The sequence below is a fragment of the Tenrec ecaudatus genome, chromosome 6, assembly GCF_050624435.1.
Source record: "Tenrec ecaudatus isolate mTenEca1 chromosome 6, mTenEca1.hap1, whole genome shotgun sequence".
NCBI classification, from domain to species: domain Eukaryota; kingdom Metazoa; phylum Chordata; class Mammalia; order Afrosoricida; family Tenrecidae; genus Tenrec; species Tenrec ecaudatus.
Window position 1 is genome coordinate 171,303,100 of NC_134535.1, and position 26,574 is coordinate 171,329,673.

At 50.7% G+C, this 26,574-nt stretch overlaps 1 protein-coding gene across 19 annotated transcripts in view; it reads left to right on the plus strand.

Moving 5' to 3' along the window:
- The window catches only part of KIAA1217 (KIAA1217 ortholog), a 944,408-nt gene that overhangs the window by 852,728 nt on the left and 65,106 nt on the right, over nucleotides 1-26,574 (plus strand). For all 19 annotated transcript variants that reach the window (XM_075552493.1, XM_075552494.1, XM_075552500.1 and 16 more), the window contains one exon: nucleotides 16,453-17,285. In XM_075552493.1, the coding sequence (XP_075408608.1) occupies nucleotides 16,453-17,285 (833 nt within the window). The remainder of the gene's footprint in view (nucleotides 1-16,452; nucleotides 17,286-26,574) is intronic.

Here is a 26,574-nt window from a genome sequence, read left to right on the forward strand (position 1 = left end):
TGTGAACATTACCAGAAGGCTCCCCGGGAAGCCTGAAGACATAGATTCCCACTGCCTTCCCTGCGTACCAGCGCTGCGAAGGCGGCCCGATTCTTAGCCGCGGACACTTTTCACTTCCTACCGGCTCCACAGGCGAGTCTCAAACTAGTATCTATTTCAGTGAGTTCGGCAGCCCATAAAATGACCTTGCGCTTGGAAACCCGGCTGTAGCCTGGGAGAGGATTATTGGTGTGTGGAGGGGCAGGGTGGTGTTTGTACCCTTTAAAATGCTCTGCACACTAAGGACTGCTAATTCCAGAGAGCAGCATGTGGTTCTGTGTCACTGAGTGTGTGTGTGCGTGTGTGCGCACACGCGTAGAAGTTAAAGGGGAGTCTAGCGAAGTTTCTTGGTGAAGGCTCTTGGAAGTCTCATTTGGCCAGTGGGGGTGGCTTCCTGGCAGGACAGATAGAGTCAAAGAGTACTCCTTAGATACAGAGTCATGTGCATCCAGACAACGGGTGTCTGTGCACAGCCGGAGATAGGGAACATGGAGGAGTCGTTTGTACCAACTGTTGTTACAAGTGTAGAAAGAAGACGGCGCTTTAGAGCATTTGTAGCAAGTTTGGATACAAAAGGAGCTTGTCCTTGGCCTGGATCTTACAGGAATATCCCAAAAGGATGCCAAAGAAGATGGAGTCCAACAGAGGGAAGGGCATACGGCAACCAATCTGTCTCGCAACTCAGCACAGTTATTGATTGTAGTCTGGGAAATGTCGAATGATTTCTTCGACGTTGCTACTTTAATTCTGTTGCAGACTGAAATCTGCAATCGCTAAGCCTGTCACAGGGCTCAGCAAGGCTGCCCCTGTCAACATATTTGTGCGAATAACACTTAGCTGACATATCGCTAGAAGCTAACCGCGGACTCTACCAGCTCTTTTCTGAGAATGAAGTAGTTTTGGCAGCAGCCTGTCTGCCTCGTGTCTGGGAGATGTTTCATTTATGGCCAGATGAAATATTAATGGGCGAATGAAGCCCTTCCTAGAGCAAATGACCCTCTTGCCCCATTTTTACAAGGTAAGCAAGATAGGCTCAAGCATTTCCCCGCGTATTAATCATGGCCCTTCGTGAGATCGTCTCAGCGCACACCGACTTGCACATGTCAGATTTCACTGAGCATTGTCATGTGGGGAAAAGGAATAGAGAAATGGAGGGGGGAGAGCACTGCATCACTCCCCATGCTCCGGCCCTCACCAGAGCACAGACATCCCCATCCTGTTGAGGCAATGCCATGTACTAGAGTGTCCTTTCTCATCGAGAATGCAAAAGAAGTAGATTCCTTAAAATGCAGTCAGGTGCCCCCAAATATAGGAGTGCTCCTTAGATGCCTGCTGGAGCTGCAGCCCACGAAGCCTATTGAGGTGTGCACCCTGGAAGTGCACCTTGACGTGTGTGGGCAGTTACATCATCGCCTGTCAACTTGAGTGAAGGGGGGAGGGCTCTAGCCTGTCAATCATTGTATACCCAATGAAGCCTCTGTGTGGGCATGGCCTTCTCCTGAGGATTCTGGGAACTCCTGTCTTCCTCCCTGGAGGCGGGAGACCCTCTCTCTCTGCTTCATCTTTCTGCTGACAAGCCACATGCATTTATGAGAAACTGTTCCCGATCTGAAGGCAGCCAGGGCCCTAGAGCTGGAGGAGCCACGTGGAGACCCACGCCAGCGCTGAGATATTTCCACAAGACTTTCCACCCATTGGACTGTGACCTTCCTTCCTTCGGTGTCATTGCGTGTGTTGTGTGAGTCTGAAGAGGAGGTTATGGATTGGTATTGGACATATGGGCTAATGTCAGACTTATGGACTGGATCTACACTGGGCTGGGATGTTTTCTTAATATATAATTACTCTTTATTTAAAGCTCTGTCTTACTTACACACACACACACCCCACCCCACCCCCACAGACAGTCCCCGGAGAATGACACCGTGCTTGGCAAAGTAACAGGGAGGTGAAAAAGAGAAAGACCGTCGACAAGCCGGATTGATGTGACTGCACTTAAGAGTCTGGCAAGACCGGGTAGTGTTTTGTCCTGTGGTGCTCAGGGCGCAGGGTCACCGTGAGTGGGAACCCTCTCAGCGGCACACAACAACATCCTCTGCCCACGGAGGAAGGGAGAGAATGACCAGGAGGGCGCTCTGCACCCCGGTGGGAAGGACGCGTGTTCTCGCAAAGGCGCTAGCGTGGCGAGGTAGGCTTCTGCCCTGGTGAAGTAACGGCCTCAGTGTGTGGCTTGTGGAAGGGGACCTGGTGTCATCGTGGCTACACCAGTCGGACTGCTTAACCGCAAGGTGCGCGCAGGTTGAACCCACCCGCCGCCCCTCTGGGGAAAGACCGGGCTTTCTGCTCCCATGAAGAGCAACAGCCTCTCAGAAGCTCCCCGGGACACCTCCGCCTCGATGTAGAGGGTGGCTGCGGGTGGGCATTGACTCGATGGTGGTGAGTTTGGAGCGTTTGGGGTTGGTCACAGGCGCAGGGAGCCAAGCGTTATGGTGAGCTAGTCTCTGGAGACCAGGGGCCACTGCGGGGTCGTGGATGAGCTGGACCAGGGCTAAGTGACCCGTCTGCTGTGTGAGGCCGGGACACCAGGACCAGGACCCCAGGAGCGTGAGCGCCCCTTCCCCTCGGCCGCACCGTGAGCACACACAGTTCACTCAGCTCCTCCGGCCGCACCGCTGACTCGGGCTGGCTTTCCAGCTCCTGACGGTGAGTGGATGCTCTGGTCAGCAGGACGCTGGACGCGCGCCGTGTACAGACAGAGCTCCCGAAGTGTCTTGAAAGCAAACAGAACAGGCACAGTACACAAGCAGGGAGGGAGAGAAGAGAGGGGCAAACTAGACCGCCTCTCACATGAACCACCACCTCCCTCTGTTGACCCCCCCCCCCCACACACACCCCTCTCTTCCGGGGCCAACAGAAGCTGTCTCTAACACAGCCACACGGTGACGGACGATGGACCGTGTTATCTGCTTAGGGCAGCAGCCGGAGCTCAGCCATTGTGTGTGCGGCTGGATGACGGCATGTACCTCCATACGCTTGAAGGTGTGCCAGGCTCGGACCGCCAACTTGCACCTAACGAACGGCATCCAGGGAAGCCCAGAGGCTCCGAGAGGCCCTTGGCCACTGACCACAAGGTTGGTTGTGTCTGATCTACCTGGAGGTACCTCCGAGGAAAGGCCTGGCAACCTACTTCCAAAACATCACCGCTGTTGGGCATCTCTTGGAGGAAACACACTGCTTCCCGAACATTTTACTCAGAGGTCCTCCGGAGTGGGGGTCCACTCCAGGCGTGGTTTCCGGTTAGGTCAGCGCATCTGGAGTCATGGGGGCCCTTGCTAGGACTGCACAGACCAGAAAGCAGGGCCTTTGGCAGGGGGGAAGAGCGTACTCATTCAGTACAATAGGATGGCTTAATCGGACAGGGAATTCTGGTCCCAGAAGTACCCCTTCCGGGAAAACACGTGTCTGCCTGCAGACACAAAACTGCCCAACGTGGAGCCAGGGGATGGGGCCTGGCGAGAAACAACAGAGCTGTCTGTCTGAGGAGGTAAAAACAATCCTAACGAGGATTTCCACGTGCCTTCTCCATCCTGGCCTCTTGGGTGGCATCTGCCGCAGCCCGTCTTCGAGACGCTGTGTCTCGTGAGGCGTCGTTTGAGGAGGGTGGCAATGTGTTAGGGCAACCCCCACCCCCCTGCCGGCCCTATCTTTTCATTACCCCCCCCACACACACACACACAGCGTCCCCCATAGTGATTCATCTGTTGATGGAAATTCGGGTTGTTTCCAACTCCTTGCAATTGTGAACTGTGCCCCGATGAACACTGGAGCACAGCTGTCTGGCCGTGGTTTGTTTCTTGCCTCTGTCGCCCCACAGCCCCTCCAGCACTTGGTGCTTTCTGATTTTTTGAATTGGGTTACCTTTGAGGGTGTCAGGTGGTATCTCTCTGTTGTTTTAATTCGCGTCTCTCTATGGCTAAAGATAGGGAACAGTTTCTCATGTTTGTTGGCCATTCGGATTTCTCCTCCTGTGAAACTAATGTTCAGGTCCTTTGCCCACCTCCTCAGTGGGAAATTAGTTGTTTTTCTTTTTGGAAGCTAGCAGAGTATTGCAGATTTTAGTAATACGGGCTTTGATGTGTCATTGCTAAAGATGTTTTCCCAGTTTGTGGGCTCTCTTATTACCCTCTTGGTGAATTATTTCGATGTACACAGGGGTTTTATCTTCAGTATATCCCATTTGTCAATTTGTGCCTCTTCTGTGTGTGTGTCCTTCCCTATTTCTGATAGCCTGTGTATTCCCTGTGCCAAAGTTCTCAGGATGGTCCCAGTTCCCTCATTGATGGCCCTAATAGTTTGGGAGAGTTTTTCTTTGTCGAAAGCCTGCCAAGCTGACTGGTTTGGAACTGGAGAGATGATGTCGCACATTCCTTCCGGTCGGCCAGCGCAGCCTCTGATCACTGTAATGCGTTCGAAAGTGGCACCGGTCGCCCAGAGCCAGCCGGGCAGCCAGCAAGAGCGTCTGGATCCCGGCCCTGTCCCTGGACTCCGGCCCGGGAGGTGTGGGGAGCGCGGCGGTGATGAGAACGAACCTACCCGGGAGCTCCAGAAACGTCTCCTCCCCTCACCTGTTGGTTGGCTGTGAGCTCATGCCTGAGTGGGCCCCAGTCTTCCCGGTGGGGCGCACACCCGTCTCTGTGTGCCTGTTGCCCTCGGAGCCCCGAGAAGACTGCACGGGTCTCGTCCCACTTGTCCCTGTTCAGGGTGGGGCAGGAGGCGGGACTCTGTTTCCCTCTGGCCGGTTGCAGCTGTGGCTGGCCCTTCTCCATCTGCCCGTCTTTGTCTCAGGTATGTTTTCCGAGGATTGCCGCGGCTGGCTGGCCCTGGCGCCGTGTTTGGCTAGGTAACACCGGGAGCTGGTTAATTAATAGACAGCCACGCTATCTCGCTCCCTGCTCCCCGCCCCCCCACCCCAGGTCCCTCCGGACCGTACAGCAGGGAGGACAGGCTCGCATTTCCTTCAGTTGCCAGGACACAGACTTCAAAAGCCTGGGGACAGCATGGATGGGTGCTGGGTGCCCGGCTCGGTTTTCACAGCCACCTAACTTTCTGGGAGGAGAGACGGCTGCTCCACAAGTGCCGCCTCTGAAGTCACCAGGGCTCAAGCCTGGTCGCTGGTGGCTGGTGGCTGACTCGGTGGCTTTCGGGTCCCTGTTGGTGTTAGCAAACACGGACTTGTAATAACACTTCCTTGCCCGTGAACCCATGGACCTGGGCCTCGGGGCGCTGCCTGGTGCGTGTGTTTTCCATGTAAGCAGTTGTGAAGGGACTGAGTCAGCCGTGCGGGCGGGCTGTGGTTGGATGTGGGGCTGAGGTTATCCAGTGACTAATTTCCAAGGGGAGGAGAAACGGGCTTATCGTGGGGAGGCTGACTTTTCCTCCAGGCCCCCGGGCAGCTCCGGTGCCGAGGGCGGGCGCTCTCGCCGGGCGCAGTTGTGGGCCTCTGTGTCCTGCATGGTGACAGCCTCTCCTCGGAGGCGGAAGCCCGTCCAACACGTCGCAGCAGCGGGGAACCCGAGGCTTGAGACAGAGCCAGCAAACAAAGGACTCGGGTGAACGAACGGGAGCTGAGCCAATGTGTGTGTTCACACTGGCGCTCGCTGAACAGGTGACTCCTTAAGCGAAAGTAAGTGGCTCTTTCGTGCTCTGAGGGTGAGTTTCCAAGACGCCCCCTTTCCAGCTTTGCTTCCTTGTGTGGGGTCCGACGGAGTGGTGTAGTTTAAAAATGGTAGGCTTGGAAGGGGTGGGGTTTGAAACAGAATAAGCTATACGTAATATTCCCTTTCCACAAAGGGCGTGTATGGGTGTGTAGATGCATGTATGTATATAAGTATATGAGACATGATAACATGAGATATTTTCCAAATTGATCTCAAATCAACACATTTCCTGCGTGTTAGATTGTTTCCAGAAGCGATTGCCTAAATCTCCCGCTTCACTTTCAGGCAAGAACCTCTGAGCAAGGTTACGTGATTTAATTCATGGTGCTTTGGGGGGAAAGAAATGTGCAAGGTCGTCTCCTAAGCCCACACGGGAGAGGGTACTTGGTAAACAGCCTCAGGTAGGTCCTCAGGTAGGCACAGGGAGGTGCAGGCTGCAGGCAAGGAGGGCACCCTCCCATCCAGGGCCATGGAGATGAGGCTCGGGAAGAGAGTCCCCTGTGTATCCGGAATGGAAGGAACATTGTTGCTTTGGGCGGTGAGAGAGAGATAGAGAAACCGCCCAGCCAGCGATAACTGGGTGGGGAGAGCCCTCTCACGTCTGTACCTGGCCAGTCCATTGAGTGCTGGCACACGGATGCTTTCTGTGTCGGGACTGAGGTGCAAGTCCGATCCACCCCGTTTTGGGTTCTGGTCAGGTGAGAAGAGAGTCTTTCTTCTTGTGCCTAGGCCCCTCCTCCTATCCTGCTGTCAGATGACCTTCTGGAAAGCTCTTGGTGTGGAGGCTTTTGGGGGCTGGGGATGAGAGGCAGTGGACATCAATGACAGAACATAATAAGGTGTTCATCCTCCGAGGCTTGGGAAAATTGGTGGGACTAGAAGGGGCTTCTGTGTGTGCGTGCTGCTTTATTTATTTTGCCTTTTAAGTTTAATTTTCTCCTAGAAGGTCTGACTGGGGGGTGGGGGTGGGGTGGGGCAGAGTATGTATATAATGCCATAATGCATTTGCCAAGTAAGGGTTGAAAACTGGGTTAGTCTGAGTAGACTAAAGAAACACATTCATAGACACTCATGTATAAGAAGGAGCTTTATATATAAAAGGGCAATTGAACATTGAGAAAACAGCCCAGTCCAGATCAAGTCCCTAAATCCAATATTAGCCCATATGTCCAATACCAGTCTATAAATCCCTCTTCAAACTCATGCAATACATGCAATGTCGCTGAATGCAGGAAGATCACAAGCCAGTGGGTGGGAAGTCGTGTGGATTCAGTGGTGGTAGAAGCATCTTAGCTGGTGTGGGTTTCCATGTGGCTCCTCCAACTCCAGGGCTCTGGCTGCCATCAGTGTAGCTCCATATGGCTTGTCAGCAGGTCTATGTAGCAGAGAGAGTGTTGGTCTGAACTCCGGTGAGATATGTATCTCCGTAGTGCCTCTAAATGAGGTCATCAAGCTGCGACCTGATTGACAGGCTAACCTGCACCCCTTTACTCTTCATAGTTTCAAGTTGACACCAGATTATCTAACTACCAAAAAATCAAACAAAATGAAACAAAACTCTATAGATGCTCGATTCCAGAAAGATATCTCTGCGGAAAGAACACGGTGCCAAAGACCGAGGCAGGAGCTTCTTTTCTTTGGACCTGTGGAATCTCAGTTCATCAACCTGCTGCAGCCCTTCGGGCAGCGAGGGCCTGCGGGGTTATGTCAGGTCCACTTTGGGCTGAAATCGCAAACGGTCTTGCCAGGAGGCTTACACGGCAGTCATCTCGGGCACCCCATCCTCTGCCACCTGAAGAGGAAGTTCCCTTCCGGTTGATTCATGTCCTTTCACGTCTCCCTTGCTCCAGTTCCTTCCACATGGACGTGTAAAGAATATAATGCTCCCATAGTATTCCGACAGGGACATGGTGTCCAGCTCTCCCGTGGCTCCTCTCCGAGCCAGGGATGGAATGATCAGAGTTCTTTCAGAACCCAGCCATGAAAGCCCAGCCGTGGCTTGGCAAACCAACACGAGCTCCTGCCAGAGGATTCCAGCCTCCGGGCCCGCGCCATACCGGTGGAGACATTCAACCTCAGCTCTCCCCATCTTCCGGGGCTCGATGCACTGTGGCACTCAGCTCCACGGTGGAGAGTGGATTTTATTTATCTGTCATGCCGTCAGATGATGGCATCATGCATTTGAAGTGGGCCCGGCTATGGGGTGACATTCACCACTGCCACCAGGCCTGGGAGGCTGCTCCATCTAGAACCCTTTCTCAGCAGCTGAGGCCCCCTTTTTTCTTTTTTATTAAAAGATCATTTTATTGGGAGCTCTGCCAGCTCTCTAACATCTGTACATCCATTGCATCCAGCATATTTGTACTATATGTCGCCATCATTTTCTAGACATTTACTTTCTTTTGAGCCCTTGGTATCAGCTCCTCCTTTTTCCCTCCACCCCCCCAATCCGCGTGACCGCTTAATAAATGTTAAATTATTATTTTCATATCATACACCAACTGCTGTCTCCCTTCTACCACGGTTTCTGTTGTTCATCCTCCTGGGCGGGTGGTGGTGGTTATGTGTTGATCACTGGGATCAGTCCCCTTTCATCCTCTCCTCTCCCCACCTTCCCACTGCCCTTCTGGTATTGCTATTCCCATTTCTGTTGCTGGAGTCCGTGTGTGGTGAGCAGCTCTCTTGTCTGTATCTGTGCACATGCTCCGTCTAGCCCGCAGTGAAAGGCAGGACTGAGGTTATGCTAGTGGAGGTGAGGAAGCCTCAAGGAAGCAGAGGAATATTGTGCGTTTCTTCAGTGGTGTCCTGCATCCTGGTTGACTCACCCCTTCCCTGTGACCCCTCTGTGAGGGGATGTCTCATTGACCAAAGATGGGTTTGGCAACTCTGCCCGGCTCATTCTCAACAATATGGTTTTTGTTTGGGGGCTTATGATGCCTCTTACCTAGTCCCATTGACACCTTATGATCGCACCGGCTGGTATGCTTCTTCCATGTGGGCTTGTTGCTTCTCTGCTGGATGGGGACCCCCTTCTGATGGCCTGTGGCAGCTGTTTAACTGCCACCAAGTAAATTCCAGAACCCGGGGGCCGTGTGTATGGCAGTATGACATGGCACCCGGTCCTGTGATGTCTTGGTGATCTTAGGGATGCTCGATCCGTTGCTGTGGCTCTTGTGCCCATTTGGCTCATTCTCCCTGACCCTCTGCTTCACCAAACACGATGCCCTGGGCGTACGAGATGCTAAGAACTTCCACAGTGGTCCGCATGTTCCCGACACACGTGCACACCATATCAGAGTGACAGTCCTTCATTGTCAATTTCCCTCTTTGGCCCCATTGCCTCACTTGATACGAGTCCCTGGTGAGATTTTACATGCTTTTATTTCAAACGTTAGCCACTTGTACTCAAGTACTCCCTCAATGCAAGACCACTTTGTTCTATTAAACTGGCATTCTATGATGCTCACCTTCTCGACACCATCGCTGAAGACAAAGTGGATGCATAAGCAAACGTGGTGAAGAAAGCTGATTGTGCCTGGCTATCAAAACATAATGGCATCTGAGGTCTTAAAGGCTTGAAGATAAATGGGTGGCCATCGAGCCGAGAAGCAACAAAGCCCACATGAAAGAAGCACATCAGCCTGTGTGATCATGAGGTGTTGATAGGATCAGGTATCAGTCATCAAAGACCCAGGACAAAAAATCATATCATTGTGAATGAGAGGAAGTGCAGAGTGGAGACCCAAAGCCAATCTGTGGGGAACTAGACATCCCCTTACAGAAGGGTCGTGAGGAGGAGATGAGCCAGTCAGGGTACAGTGTATCACCGATGAAACATACAACTTTCCTCTAGTTCTATAATGCTTCTTCCCCCTCCCACTATCATGATCCCAATTCTACCTTACAAATCTGGCTAGACCAGAGGATATACACTGGGACAGATAAGAGCTGGAAACACAGGGAATCCAGGACAGATAAACCCCTCAGGACCAATAATGAGAGTAGCCATACCAGGAGGGGAAGGGAAGGGGGGGGGTAGAAAGGGGGAACTGATCACAAGGACCTACATATAACCCCCTCCCTGGGGGAGAGACAACAGAAAAGTGGGTGAAGGGAGACATCGGACAGTGTAAGACATGACAAAACAATAATTTATACATTATCAAGGGTTTGTGAGGGGGGGTGAGGAGGGGGGGGATGAGCTGATACCAAGAGCTCAAGTAGAAAGCAAATATTTTAAGAATGATGATGGAACACATGTACAAATGTGCTCAACACAGTGGACGGATGGATAGATTATGATGAGAGTGTACCAGCCCCCAATAAAATGAATTTTACAGGAAAGAGGAAAAAAACATTAGCCACGTCGTCTTCCTCATCACTTCCCATGGCGACATGTTTCAGAAACATGCGCTGATATCTTTAAACAAAATGTGCTCGGCTTCTCACTTGCGTGTTGGGCTGCTCACTTCCAGGCCAGCAGTTCGACACCACCTGAGCCTCCCATCCTCAGGATAGGTGTAGCTTTCTACTCCCAAAAGAGTGACCATCTCAGAAACCCACGGGCAGTTCTCTGTACCATGGGGGTTCGCTGTGAGTAGGCATCGAGGTTGGGGTTTTTTTTTGGGGGGGTTGGTTTTTTTACTTCCCGGTTTCTTATGCGTGAAGACTAATTTGACCATTTTCCCTCCATTCCTAGGCTTAGTCCTTCTTGGTTCCATATCCTTTATGTCTTTATGATGTCCCTCATGTTCTCTTGCCAGTAAGAGGGATTTTTTTTTTTTTTGCCGTGTGTGTTAACTGGGGTCAGGAGTCTCCCAAGTCAAACAGTTGGCATCTGAAACTATTAGGTGTCTCCAGGGGGGAATACCTTGGTTCTTGGCCTCGCACGAGAAGGAATTAACGCCGAAGCCTGGTTTGTGGTCCAAGTGGGTTTTTATAAAGGACAGAAGAAGTGTCAGGTTTTACAGTCACTGAACACGGGCAACCTCGTGGGACTGCACCCCCACACGTGGTGGCCTGAGGCCAGGGAGACCTCAGCACGGCCGAGCGGGCACAGGGCAGGAGCTGAAGGCAAAGAAGAAGGGGAAGAAATGGAGGGGGTTCTCGTGGTCAGGGTATTTGAGGCCTCTGGCTGGGAGGCATGGTCCAAGGAACTGGTTGACTGCACTGGCTGAATTAAGCCCACCTGGCCTACTTTGGGCCACCCAGTGTACCACCCACCTGGCTGGGGCTTGAATTGGTGCGTGTCCCTTAGCCTTTATTGGCTGGCTAAGGGCTCGCCCGATTCCAATCTCCTCTAAGGGGCCTTCAGGCACGGAGAGGGAAAGCCCCGTCCCTATTTCTGGCTACCCAACAAAGCCACATCAGGCGGGACAAGGGAGCAACGGGAAGCCATGGCCATCCCTGTTGAGACCAACTCCTCATCTGAAGGGGACTCGGACTTCAGAGCATTTGCTTTGTTTGCTGTCCATTAAGTTATTTTGGGGTACCGACAATAATACGACCGCCACGAGCTGGCACCTGCCACACCTCGGGCAGTGCTGAACCTTAGCCTCAAGTGGCTCCTCTTTCCCTTGAGCGCCTGTCCTTTCAATCCCTTAGTGTGCTGGGTGGTCTGGCTGGGCAGGAGTTGGGGCTCGGTGTCATCCTCTGCTGGCTGAGCCAGTGCTTGTTGACCACTTGACTCGTGACTCGGGAAGCCCTGCATAGCTCTCCACTGAGCCAGAGTCTGTCTGTCCTTTTCCTTTGTCTGCCTGTCGGAACTTTGGATTGTGCCTTGGGGGAGGTTGAGGGCAGAGCATCAGTTCCACACGAAGTGTGATAGTCTGGGTAGACTAAAAAACAAAATGTATTGACACTCATATGTGTATGAGAAAGATCAATTGAATATTGAGGAAACATTTCAGTCCAGATCAAGTTCATAAGTCCAGTATTGACCCACATGTCTGATTCCAGTCTGTAACTTACTCTTCAGACTTACGCAACACATGCAATGATGCTGAATGCAGGATGATCCCAGGCCAGTGGGTGGAAAGTATTGTGGATCCAGTGTTGGTGGAAGCATCTCAGCGCTGGCAGGGGCCTCCACGTGGCTCCTCCAGCTCTGAGGCTCTGGTGCCTGTCTCCATGTGGCTTGTCAACAAGAATGTCTTGCAGGGACTGAGCCTCCTTACCACCTCCAAATGAGGTCATCAATCTACGACATGATTGACAGGGTAAACTCCTCCCCTTCACTCAATCCTCTTAAATTGATAATGGATTAGATAAGTACCACACGGGCATTCCATACACTGCCCTTCATCTGATTCACTGCAACCCCCACCCCACCACACCCCCCAGGACCTCCTCTGGGTTCCCCCCCTCTGCTCCTTGGTTCCTGACCCTTGTGAACCTGGTTTTGGAGGAGATGTGGCTCTTTTGATCTTGTGGTCTGAGTACCTCCCTCGTCTGACAATTGAGTCCAGGAAGTGTGAGTTCTGACTAAGGGCCACACATAGGCTTAGAGGTTCCTGCCAGTCTCTACCCAACCGGCCGGCTGTGTCTCCTCTTCACGAGTTTGCAGTTCATTCTGCCTGTACCCAGGGCCTTCGGGTGCGACCGCTTCCAGAGCAGTCGGTGGTGATCCCCAGGCCCTGTCTGATGGATCGGGTCTCCAGACCTCTCCTTTGTTTGAGCCCCTCCTTTTGGAAGGCTAACGTGGGAGAGGTAGCTGCAGAGGCGCTCGGTGTTGATCAGCTATGAGACTTCTGTCACCTGGCTGCTCTGGCCATTCTGCTATGAAACTGCAAAGCCTTTGATCACATTGATGGGCACTTGGTGACTCCTTATTGCCGGCCCTGAGCATCTGGGTCCGGGAGGCACTGGGGGATCGGAGAGGGGCTGGGCCACAGTGTCAGAGAAGGCTGCGCAGAGCAGGTGCACCTGGAGCAGGACCTTGAGGACAGACAGAGGCATGTGGATCGATACTCCCTGCCACCGAGTTGGTTCTAACTCATAGCAACCCTAGGAAGCTATTATGACGTTTCAAAGTTTTTAGGATTTTATATTCAACAATAGATTTTTGGTTAGGACACCAGAAAGCAAGGGCAAGGTGAGAAGGGGAGGAAAAAGGGAGGTGGGTGAATTGGATTTCATCAAAATTTAAAACTTGTGTTAGTCTAGGTAGACTAGAGAAACAAATTCATAGACACACTCATATGTGTATAAGAAAGAGCTTCATAGACAAGAGCAATTGAATATTGAAAAAACATCCCAGCCCAGTCCAGATAAAGTCCATAAGTCTGATATTATTCCGTATGTCTGCTAACGAATGCCGGAAGGTCACAGGCCAGTGGGTGCAAAGTCTTGTGGATCCAGTGGCAGTGTAAGTATCTCAGCGCTGGCATGGGTCTCCACGTGGCTCCTCCAGCTCCATGGCTCTGGCTGCATCAGCGTATCTCCATTAGGCTCATTGTCAGTAATGTGTCTCAGAGAATGAGCATATATCCCACCTCTAGTGAGCTATTTATCTATCTATTTATCTCCTTAGTGCCTCCAAATGAGGTCATCAAGCGGCGACCTGATTGACAGACTGAACTCCACCCCTTCACTCTTAAGTCTCAAATTGACAACCGATTATGTAACTACCACAAAAATAAACTTATTTTATTAAAGAAAGTAAAATGATAATGTAGGGAATGAGAGACAATGTTTGGAAGCCATACATCAGTCAGTGAAGGATATACTATTCAGAGCATACACAACATCTCCTTCAGATCAACAACAAAATGACATAGAACTCAATTTAAAAAGGGTCCAAGGCAAGGCACAGCAATTGGTCTATTCACCTAGAGCCACAGAGAAAGGAGGAGAGCTAAGAACCAGAGGAGGACATGGAGTATGTGACAAATTGCCTGCTTTTGCCGGGAGACCAGAAGAATTAAATGGTGTCCAGCTCCCACCAATCCAGGTGACCACCAGCTCTTACCAACCCCATGCACAATGGATAGAACCACTGGCTGGTCCTGCCCTATCCCCATGTGCTCCGTCGGGAAAAAAGACGGGGCTTGCGACTCCTGCAGTCACAGTCTCAGAAATCCACAGGGGCGATTCCGCCCTGCCCTCCAGGGATGCCGTGACTCAGAGTTGAGTTGGTGGCAGTGATGTTATGATCCATAGGGCTGTGGATATTATGATCCCTTGTGTGAGCTAATTTCTTGGAAGTATATCGCAAGACCTGTCTTCTAATCCAGTGGTTCTCAACCTTCCTAATGCTGTGACCCTATAACACACTTCCTCATGTTGTGGTGACCCCTAACCATAAAATTATTTCCGTTGCTACTTCATCACTGTCATTTTTTTTACTGTTATGAATCGTCATGTAAATATCTGATAAGCAGGATGTACTTTCATGGTTACAAATTGAACATAATTAAAGCATAGCGATTTCATCACAAAATAACATGTAATTATATATTGTGGAATACTTATTTCTAATTACAAATAAATGAAATTGTGCCTTGAAGCATGGCATAGTATGGGTAACAGTCTTTACGCCAGGTACTCATATGCAGGCATATCTACATGGGGGCGGACCTGCCTGGAGACGGAGAGAGTGCTAAGATCATCAGAAATATGTGGTTTCTGATGGTCTTAGGCGATCCCTGTGAAAGGGTTGTTTGACCCCCAAATCGGTCTCAACCCACAGGTTGAGAACCGCTGTTCTAATCCATCTTAGTCTGGGACCTCCACCAAAAGCTGTCTAGCGTCATACCGGCACACACAACTTCTCTGGTAACTGCAGTCAGACGCATTGGCCTGGAGTCAAACTCTGGTATTCTGCAGGGCAGCTAGAACTCTGCCACTGAATGACCACTGCCCTTGCTGGGGTGGGTGCTGGGAAGTAAAATTTTTATTGTGAATTAATGAGCCTGTATACTTTGGGGTCTCCAGAAACAGCCCCCGCTCCCAAGGGAATCTGTTAGTCCGGGTTGACTAGGGAAACAAGTCCAGAGACACTCGTGTGTAGCAGAGAATTTGATATCAAAGAATAATTGTATATTAAGAAAACATCTGGGCTCAGACCAAATCAAGTCCATAAGTTCGATATTAGACCTTATATCCATTATCAGTCTATAAATTCCTCTTCAGACTCGCAGCACACACAATGATGCTGAATGCAGGAGGATCACAGGCCAGTGGGTGGAAAGTCTTGTGGATCCAGTGGCAGTGGAAGCATGTCATTGCTGACATGGGTCTCTGCATGTCTCCTCCAGCTCTCCGAGTGTCTCAACAGCAGGAAACGGAAGGCAGAGAGAGTGGGTCTGGCCTCCAGTGAGCTATTTATCTGTTGTGCCTTCAAATGAGGTCATCAAGCTGTGACTTGATTGACAGACTAAACTCCACCCCTTTGCTCAAGTTGGGAGGAGATTATGTAACTACTACAGTGGGCAAAGGGCCAAATGAAGGATGTTCTTTCCAGTCATGTAACGGTCAAGTGTTCCATCCCGTGCTACCTGTTTGCACCTTGCATGTACATTTCAAGGAGCTGTGGTGGTGGATGGGTGAGGGACTCTAGCCCACCTGTCCCACTGCGAGAGAAAGGTGGCTGTCTGCTTCCGGAAAGTTGGCAGCCTTAAAAACCCTGCAGGACAGGCCTGCTGTGTCCCCTAGGGTGGCTGTGAGTTAGCACTGACTCCAAAGCCACAGGCTCTGTGTATTCCAGCTGTGGCTTCCGTCATGAAATCCAGCTCCATGGGGGAAACCCTGTGTCAGGGATCCAGCCCTGCCGGCATCCTCCCAGGGACAAGACAGGGAAGCTAGGACAGGCCTGCCGGGGCTTACTCTACATTCCCTGGCGGAGGGGCACCCATCTGTCCAGGAGACAAGCAAGGATGTACCGACTCAGGGCCAGGGTCTCGCTGCACTGTGCTGCATCTGAGCAGTATCCCGCTATAATGAACACGGGTGCTTAGCAGACACTTGATCTCACTATTGTTTAACAAAGGGATGATGGATCCATGCTGTGAGAAAAAGAGCCCCGCCTCCGTTGGGGAACTGTTTACACACCAGGATGCCATCCACAGGGTGGGCAGTTCGAAACCACCAGCAGCTCTGAGGGAGAAAGCCTGGGCTTTCTATTCCCATCCACAGTTACGTGATGGTGGTGGGGGTGAGGGGTGGATTGGGAGCTTGGGGTAGAATGTGCTGGGGGTAGGGGCGTCTGAGAGCAGCTAGGTTCTATAAGAAAACAGTCTGTATTCAAGGCATATGGGCTTTATTTTATTTTCAACCTCTCTCTCTCTCTCTCAATCTCAATCTCTGTCTCCTCAACACCATGCATAAGGTGGGTTTCCCTCCCCCTCCCCTTTCTCCCTCCTTTCCTCTCTCCCTCTCTCCCCTCCACTCCCCTTCCCTTGTAACTCTGACCCCACTTGCCTCCTATGACATTTGCTTATAAGGCACCTGTAGTCCATTGGGCCCAGCAGATAATTCAGGATCGCTGCCCCATCTCAAGGCAACCACCGAGCCCTCCCACCGGATTTCAAAGCCCCGTTTGTCACAGGAGGTCACCTCTTTGCAGGCCGCAGGGATGAAGATGCAGGCATATTTGGGGGGAGTGGGGAGTGTCTTCAGGAAGCCATCCTGGCCCCGGGGGAGACTCTGACAGCCTGACTTTCCAAATATCCTCAGTGACGCCTTGCTTTGTTTTCAGATGCAGAGAGAAATTGTGTACGCGAGAGGAGATGGCCCCAGCGCCCCACGACCCAGCTCCACGGCTCACCCGGCCCACGCCATCCCGAACTCTCCCCCATCCACTCCGGTGCCCCATTCCATGCCGCCCTCCCCGTCCAGGATCCCTTACGGGGGCACCCGCCCGATGGCTGCGCCCGGCAACGCCACCATCCCCAGGGACAGGCTGTCCAGCCTGCCCGTCTCCAGATCCATCTCCCCAAGCCCGAGCGCCATCCTGGAAAGGAGAGACGTCAAGCCGGATGAAGACGTGGGTGGCAAAAACGTGGCCCTGTACCGCGGCGAGGGTTTCTACGGCGACCCGTACCTCTACCACGAGGGCCGCATGAGCATCGCCTCCTCCCACAGCGGGCACCCGCTGGACGTGCCGGACCACATCATCGCCTACCACCGCACGGCCATCCGCTCGGCCAGCGCCTACTGCGGCCCGCCCCTGCCCGCCGAGCTGCATGTGGAGCAGTCGCTGTACCGGCAGAAGTCGCGCAAGTACCTGGAGAGCCACCTGCCCACGCTGGGCTCCAAAACCCCGCCCACCTCCCCGCACAGGGTGGGCGACCTGCGCGTGATCGACATGCACCCGCTCGCCGGCGCCCACGGGCAGGCGCACACGCTGCAGCCGGAGCGCGCCTCCCCGAGCCGCCAGGCCTTCAAGAAGGAGCCGGGCACCTTGGTGTATATTGAGAAGCCACGCAGCAGCCCGGGGCTGGCCGGCATGGTGGACCTTGGCCCATCGCTGTTGGAAAAGCAGGTGTTTGCCTACAGCACTGCGACGATACCCAAGGACAGAGAGACCAGGTAAGGTGTGGGGAGGGCCTGGACACGGTCCAGCCCCAAGACAACAGATGGGGGGCGGGGAGGAGCGACAATGGTCCCGGGGTGGTGGGGTTGAACTGCTTGGCGTTGGGATCCCAGCCCAGCGTGTAACCCACTATGACACCAAGCAGTGTTGGAACTCAAGATTCCAATTCCTGGTCTTTATAGGAGTTTCCAACTCATTGTCACCCCCAGTAGAACTGCCCCTGTGGGTTTCCCGAGACTGTGACTCTTTCCTTCGGGGGTGGAAAGCAAGCCGCCTCTTTTTCCCCCGCGGAGTGGCTGGTGGTTTTGAACTCCTGACCTGGGAGTTAGCAGCCTGAGTAACACTATGCCAAGCGAGTTAAGTGTCAAAATGATTGCTGTGCCTGCCTTCCGAGCAAGGGTTGGCTGGCCTCCTTGGGGTTTTGGGGGTGGGGAGGAGACACACAAATGGTTAACACGCCCCACGGCTAATAACCATGATGAAAGGTTTGAGTCTACCCCAGGATGCATCTCGGAAGAAAGGCCTGGTGAACTAATTCTGAGAAGCCAGGCACTGAACCCTATGGAATTCTGCTCTGTTCTGACCCACTTTGGGCCGCCCTTGGGTTGAGTTCTGTGGAAACTGGTTTGGTTGGATTGTTGCTGTCGTCGTTGTTGTTAAATCGTTTGTGTCAATTTTAATAATGAGGGAGAGAATGCTGACCAGCAGGAATGGATCTGCTGTTAGAAATCCAGTTCCGTTCAGACGTGAAATGGCGATGCGTGTGCGTGTTCTCCGTGGAATGCAGTTTCATGGGCTCCGCTGGTTTCAGGCACCAGCACGACCATGTCCTTGCTTGCTTTGAGGATGAGCCGCGTGAATGTGCATTAAAGTAGGGTGGTGTCAATGTCACTCCTTACTGGAGAGGGCTGCTCGTGAGATCAGCGGGCAATTTCGAGCAGATGGGACACTCTGGGTGGGCATTGACAATTTTCAGTATTTTTAAGGAGAAGTCTAGAATTACCAGCCTAGAAACCTTGAACTGCATCTTGGAGAAGTTTGCGTAGTCCAGGTCTCTTCCTCTTTTCGGAAGCTCCCTCGATGCCATTGCACTTTGAGGAAAGGCCAACATTTGTACCTGTTTTCACGCACCCAAAGAAATCCGGAGAGGGCTTTTGCTTTTATTTGAGGGGGGGGACTAGTGTTCCATTTGTTTGCAGAGAGCCATTAAAGTGGTGAGCCGTTAGACCAGAGGATGCACACTGGTACAGATCAGAGCTGGAAAGACAGGGAATTCAGGACAGATGAACCCCTCAGGACCAATAAGGAGAGTAGAGACACCAGGAGGGGAAGGGGAAGGTGGGGAGCATAAGGGGAAGGTGGGGGGAGTAAGGGGAAACAATCACAATGATCTACATATAACCCCCTCCCAGGGGGACAGACAACAGAAAAGTGAGTGATGGGAGACAGCAGTTGGTATAAAACATGAAATATATATATATAAATTATCAAGGGTTCATGAGAGAGGGAGGGGGGAAATCAGCTGATACCAAGGACTCAAATGGGAAGGAAATGTTTTGAAAATGATGATGCAACATAAGAAAAACCTAAATGATCTATTTCTGGAATCATCAAAAGTCATTTGAAAAGTGATGGGGAAAGATTCGTGCTTCCTGAAACAAGAAGGTCTGTATCGCAGGTGCCATCTTCTGACACAATCGCTGTTCGGAGTGTGATCATGGTTAGAGCTTGTGGGAGATACATCATCTCCAGTCAACTTGCAAAGGGGTGGAGTCTAGCCTGTCAATCAGGTCGCAGTTTGATGAGCTCATCTGGAGGCACATCAGAGATAAATAGCTCACTGGAGGCCAGATACACTCGCTCTGTACTACACATTCCTGTTGACAAGCCACATGGAGCTATGCTGATGGAGCTAGAGCCCTGGAGCTGGAGGAGCCATGTGGAGACCCACACCAGCTCTGAGATGCTGCCACCACCACTGGTTCCACAAGACTTTCCACCCACTGGGCCGCGATCTTCCTCCATTGGGCATCATTGCATGACTGCGTGAGTCTGAAGAGGAATTTATAGACAGGTATCAGACATATGGGCTAATATCGGACTTAGGGACTTGATCTGGACTGGGCTGGGATGTTTTCTCACTATTTAATTGCTCTTTCTCACACACATATGTGTGTCTCTGGATTTGTTTCTCTAGTCAACCCAGACTAAGACAGAGCTGGCAATGTTTGTTCATTCCCCGAGGGGTGAGAATTTTTATCCCTAGGTCTGGGCTCGCCTGTCTTATCTCTAGAGGGTAGAATTGGAGGCTGACAGAACAACAGCCTTCCTCTGTAGACTGACAGACAGACAGACAGACACGCACCCCTCTCTAAGTGGAATCATGTAGAATTCCTGTTACTGAGGGATCTAAATGACCCTCCTTATTCAAACAAAATATATAGCAAGGAACGTGTGATTCAGCAGTGCAAACAAGTTGTGTCTGGAACTTCAGGTACCAGCATTGCGACCAACTCCCCTCTGTTACTGAGCCAGCTGGGATGGGGAACACAGAGAGTGAGAAATGTCTGGTTGCTCTCCAGCCAAATCTGACCTTTTGGAGAGCCTGGGGAGCAGGCTGCAATGCGTTAGCAGTGCATGGGAACAATGGGAGGATGGAGGTCAGCCATCGTGTCCTAAGAGCCCTTTAGGGGCTGAGTATGATGTTGAATCATTTCCAGTGATGAATGTACTGTCATCTCCTTTTCACACATGGGAACAGAGGGAGTGTGGACTGTCCATGTTCATTGAAGGAGGGGCTCATTACACTTGGCCATCCCTGTTCTGTCTGGTGAGCGAGAGCGCCAAGTCCCACCTTCCCCCCTCAGAGGAGGAGAGTTGTGAGCCTTTCAGGCAGAATTCTTCAAACAGGGTTCCAGCTAAGCGAGTGTTCTGAAAGGATATTCATAATCATGACTGCAGTTGGATTTTCGTAATGATTCTGCCATATGTAAATATTTAAATACATACATATATATGAAATACAAGTACCCTCCATAGTATATTAGCACATTTAGGCAGACTAGGTGAGAAAGGAAAGGAGCTGTTTTGGTAGGTGTGTTAATCTGAGTAGACTGGAGAAACAAATCCAGAGATACTCACAGGTGTATAAGAAAGAGCTTTATATAAAGAGAAATTGTACATTAAGGAGACATCTGAGTCAGGTCCTGATCAAGTCCATAAGTCCAATATTGCCCCATATGTCGCTTCTAGTCCATAAATTACTCTTCAGACTCATGCAACACATGCAATGACACCAAATGCAGGAAGATCACAAGCTGGTGGGTGGAAAGTTTTGTGGATCCAGTGGTGGTGGAAGCATCTCAGCGCTGACGTGGGTCTCCACGTGGCTCCTCCAGCTCTGGGGCTCTGGCTCCATCAGCTTAGCTCCATGTGACTTGTCAACAGGAATGTATCACAGGGAGAGAGTGTATCTGGCCTCTAGTGAGCTATTTATCCCTATTGCGCCTCCAAACGAGATTATCAAGCTGTGACTCTACCCCTTCCCTCTTAACAGTCTCAAGTTGACAACAGATGATGTAACAACCACAGTAGGTTTTATTTCTCAGAAAATGTGTGTGCTACGTTAAAGAAAAAAAGTTTTTTAAAGAACATCAGAAGAGAATTCCTGAAGCGCCGAATTATAGTCCCTTGTCTTGCGAATAATGTGATGTTCTCCTAGGAGCACGCCAGTAAAGGCAAAGTAAGTTCACCTGCCTTCATCCAGCAGACTCCGCGTCATCTTTCAGAGCTGCTGGGAGGAAGCATTTGGGCAGAGATGGGAAAGTACGGGACACCAGTCTGGGAAATTGAGTGCACGGCCATATTAAAAGCCGTTTGCCAGCTAGTCAACACTAGGGCATGGTGACCCGCCCCCCGTGTGTGGGGGAGTAGAAAGGCACTCGTGGAGTCTTAATGCCTGGCCGTTCAGCGGATCGCCAGGCCTTTCTTCTGAGGCGCCTCTCAGGGGACTCAATTCTGCAGCCCGTCAGTTTGTCGGTGGCACACACTAACCGTCTGCACTACCCTGCACCATTATTTCCATCCGTGGCACATAAAGCAAGCCCTGGCGAATTATAGAACGCTGGGGGCATTTAGGCTTTGCTATTTTCTATGTATACTCTGGGTCATCTAACATATCTGTATGGAGAGAACATTCCGCAATCGAGGGTGCCCATTGCCAAGGACGATGAGCTTCCCTTCCAGATGGTTATACCCGGACCCCTCCGAGTGAAATGGGGCTCTCCCATGGGCAGTCAGCTCTCTAAGCACCCCAGTGGCTGTCACACTGTGTCCTGGCTCAGGGCAATGCCCGGACAAAGAAAGGATTGGAACACGGTTCAGCCCTGGCCCCTCATCCCAGTGGACTGCTGATCTGACCACGGTGACCTTCAGGGTTTGCATGGGGGGAGACTTGGAAGTAAATCGTGCAGCCTCTCTTCCCCGCCCACATCCATCTGACCGCGCCACCCAAACGTGGTCAGCCTCGTAGCCACATGCGAACTTCCACCGATGGGCAGGTGGTGCACCGGCTGGGGAGGAAAGCCAGGTCTCCCCTATGGAAGGTGAGAGCTCCACTGCCCCCCTCTGCGCGGGGTGGGTCTCAGGTGCTGTCCAAACAGTTCCCACGCGTGGTGACTATGTGTGCAGCAGAACGAGACATTACCCGGTCTCCCGCCATCCCATTGGAGCCCGGGGATTGGAGCCACTGTTTCAGGCCGTCTCAGAAAGCATCTTCCTCTTCTTTTTTGACCCTCTATGCGCATGTTGCCAGGCATGGTGTCCTGCTCCAGGGAGTGATCACTCCTGATGACGTGCCTCTGTTAGTCTGCCAAGACTAGAGAAACAAGTCCATAGACACTCGTGTCTAAGAAAGCGCCTTACATACAAGAGCAGGCGAATGTTGAGAAAACATCCCAGCCCGGTCCAGATCCGATATTGGCCATATGTCCAATAGCAATCTCGAAAGTCTCAAAAAATACATGCAATGACGCCGAATGCAGGGAGATCACAGGCCAGTGCATGCGAAGTCTTGTGGATCCAGTGGCGGTAGAAGCATCTCGGCACTGGCAGGGGTCTCCACTAGCTCTTCCAGTTCCCGTGGCACGGGGTTAACAGCATAGTACCATGTGTCTTGTTAGTAGAGTGTCTCCCACCTCCAAGGAGGAAATACAGGAATTCCCAGAAGCCTCAGGGAAAGGCTATGCCCACACAGAGACCTCATTGGCGATGATTGACAGGCTTGACTCCACCCCTTCACGCAATCCTCTCAAACTGCCAACAGATTACATAAGTACCACAGTATCCAAAGTAGGTGAAAGAACCTCACTTCTGGGATTTGTTTCTTTGACCTTTATCATTTTGTGTTCTTTTGGCAGTTCCTGGTACTTTCGGTATTCGTTGTGCCAACCCTATAATGGTGTGGCATCGATTCTGTGACCTTCCATGTTCGTGACCCAACTCCCACATGCATCTTAGGAGGTGACGGGAAATATTAGGGTTTGGGTTGGGTGCCCCTTTGTTATCAAACGTGACATCTTTTGCTCGTTAACACTTTATTTTAAATTTTTATTAAATCGTTGTATTGGGGACTTTCAGAGCTCTTGTAACATTCCACACATTGTATCCAGCGTATTTGTACCTATGTTTTTCCAAAACATTTTCTACTTGAGCCTTTGGTATCAACACCTCTTTTTTATCCCCTCCCACACTCATGAATCCTTCATCAATTATATATTGTTATTCTCATTTTCCTGAACACTTTAAAGAGGTCTTGCGCAGCGGATTTGCCTGGTGCCACACATCCTACGATCCCTGGACTGCAGCTTCCGAGAGGGCTGTGTGCCTCGGAGCCAGATGAAATCCTCCACAATGTCGGTTTTTGCTCAGTTTGTCTGTTTGCTGGTCCAGTGGCCAAGATTTGTGTCTCCTGTACCTAGAGCAGCTGAATCCATGAATGGTGACCCCGGGGAGTGAATTCTTGCCCTAACTGGGCACAGACATCTGAATCAAGAAAAGTGTCCCCATAAGATCTCGCTGGGCTTTCTGAGACAGCAGCGACTAGGAGACTTGGAAGCACATTGCCCTTAGCTAGTTGGAAAGAGGGGGAACTGTGCCCAGGTGGAAACCTGCACACTCACTGAGAGCCAGCGCCTGTTAGGATTGTTTCGCATCGTTTTCTCATCTGAGGAAGAGTAGACACTAGCTCTTGTTGGTGACTTTCAGTGGGTGGGACAATGGGCCTTTGGTTTACCAGCTGATCAGTTGAAAGTTTCACCTCGAATGTTATGCGATTTAAAGATGGTTACTGGGACCGACGGCCCCTTGAAAATGTTCTAAGCTCTCTGTGCTTTCTCCTGCATGAGATCCGTGACTCTGGATGCTTCACAAAAGGGAAGGCTACAGCATTCCCTTCCTGCACGCATCGTCACAAGTGAGCCACTCCAGAGCTCCTAAGGGGTCAGAGCAGGGATCGCTCCGCAGCAGGGTTTCGGAGACTGGGCGCTGTTGGCCTTGTGGGCTGGATCACCTGCTGTTGTAGGGAGCTGCCCTGTGCACGGCAGGATGCTCAGCAGCATCTCCACCCACTGCCCACTAGATGCTGCTGGCAACCCCGGATTTCCCAAGGCATGTCATTCAAAAATGCCCTCAGATGTTGCTAAATGCCCCCTGGGGGCAACATGTTGCCAGTTAAGCAGTGTTAAACTCAATCTACTTCATGAAATCAAGAAATGAAAATAAGAGCGAATGTCAGTCAAGGAATGCAAATCGCGAGCACAGTCATAGACCAATCACGGACTGTGACGATTCTTATTACCCCAGGGCTGCTCCTTGCCAATTGGGTCTAGCAGCCTCGTTACTGAAAGAACTTGCGTTTGCAGCCCTGGTTGTGCTGATCTGCCAGTAAACTGTGGACCGGGGGGTGGGGGTGGGAGAGTAGCAAGAAGCCTGCATGAGGATGGGCCACACAGCCAGACTACTTGGATTTGAATCCCAGTCCTAACACTTCCACTCCTTGGACCTTGGTCAAATGACTGACTCTTGTTCTGCGTCCGTTTTTCCATCTGTAAATAGGGATAATAACAGCATCTATCTCATAGCTACTCAATGACATATTCACGTGTCTGCTTAGTGTTTATGCATGGCATCTAGTAAGTGCTCACACATTCCTACTTTTAAAGCATGCTAACCCATTGGTATCAAAGTAGATTTCTGACTGATTGGACTCTGGAGGATAAAGGAGAGCTTCCCCAGAGAGTCTCCATGTCTGTAGTGTGTGTGGGAGGTCTGACATCCTTGTTCCTGTGCAGCGGCTCAGGGGGTTGAGCCACCAATCTTCCAGTTAGCACAGAAAAATGACAGTAGTACAGTCATGCCTCTGGGGTCATTGCCCTGAGTGTAAATGGATTCCGTGCACCAGTGAAGAGACAGAGTGTTCGAATGGCTAGAAAAGCATTGCCCATCAATATGCCAGCTACAGTAGACACAAAGATGTATAAAAAATTTAAACTCAAAAGAATGAATGAATGAATATATAAAATCAAGCCAGTGGCAACCAAAAAGAGGGCAGAACTAACAATATTAATGTCTGATTAAAATAGCCTTTAGGACACAAGAAAAGGTATTATTAATGATTATGAAGAGTCAATCCAACAAGAGAACACAACCATAATAAATAGGTCCAGACCCATTGATAGAGTTCCAAAATACATAAAACAAACTTTTCAGGCAGAGTTGAAAAGAAAAACAGACAACTGTACAATAATATTACGGTGCTTTAACACATCACTTTTGATGAAGGACTTCTCTAAAAGTGGACCTACTTGGAGGGGGCGGACAGATGCAAAGACATCGGAAAAGGGACTGATCTCTAAAATGTATAGAAAACTTCCACACATCAACAACAGAAAGACAAACAATCTAATTTTCAAACGGGCAGATAAAAATGAAAAAAACACTTTACCAAAAAAGACAATCAGTAAATCTATGAAGAGATCTATGGGATCATCAGTCATTGAGAGATGCAAATCAGAGCATCGATGTCATCTCATCCTGTCAATAGTAGGAACTATTTACCCCCAAAATTCTATTTAGACAGAAAACAAATGCTAGTGAAGGTAAAGGAAGATTGGAACTCATACACTGCAGGTGGGGTTGTAAAACAGTATAAACACTGTGGGAAAATGGTATGGTACTTAATTCCTGAAAAAGTTAGAAATGAAAATGCAATATGACCCAGCAGACCTACTACTAGGCATGTATCTTTTAAAGAAATCAGAGCCATGACCCAGGCAGATATATATACTCATGTTCATTGCAGCATTATTCACAAGAGCAAAAAGATGGAAATAGTCTTAAGTATTCATCAACAGTTGAATGGACAACAGAAGAGTGAGTGAAGGGAAACATCGGTCAGTGTAAGACATGAAAAATAATGATTTATAAATCATCAAGGGTTTGTGAGAGAGGGAGGGGGAGAATGAGGAGCGGATACCAAGGGCTCAAGTAGAAAGAAAATGTTTTGAAAAGGATGATGGTAGCAAATGTGCATGGCTGGATGGATGGATGGATGGGTGAATTGTGATAAGAGTTGTACAAGCCCCCCATAACATGATTTTAAAAAGGGGAAATTACTAGATTTCTAATGGCTGGTGGTGCCTGACTGATTCAGTTCTGGCCTGGATTGTTTTACCACGTGGTGCTGAAGCAGTAACTGTTGACAGGCTCTTCTTGGGTACTTAGCACTGGACTGGATGCTTGGCTGGATCCACATAAACTTGGATGTGGACCCCATGTGCAAGGAATGTAAACCGGGGTACACTTACAAAATACGTGAAGCTTGCGTAAGCGTACAGGTGATGCCGCCATCCTGTGCAGGAAGAGGATTGGGCGATAAAGTATTTGCTCAGTGAGAATCACCTCCACAATAGGACTTCATGTTTGGGCATGTCTTCCATCGTTGGCATTGCTCAGGGATCCCCTTCCTGTCCCCCAGAGGGTGAGAAGAAGGTCTCTCGTAAAGCAAACAAGTAGAAGGAGGGAACACCAAGTCACAAAGGGGAAAAGGCCCCCGTATGGAGCCTCGGGAGGGAGATCCGTACCCAACGTCTCCATGTCTCACTGGAAAGCCAGGGCACTTTTTCCATAAAAACAGTGAGGAGCAACCATAGGATTAATACTAGAGCATTTCAACAACATTATATTTAAAGGCTTCTGTGGCCCGACTGGAAACGCAACCCCCGTTTA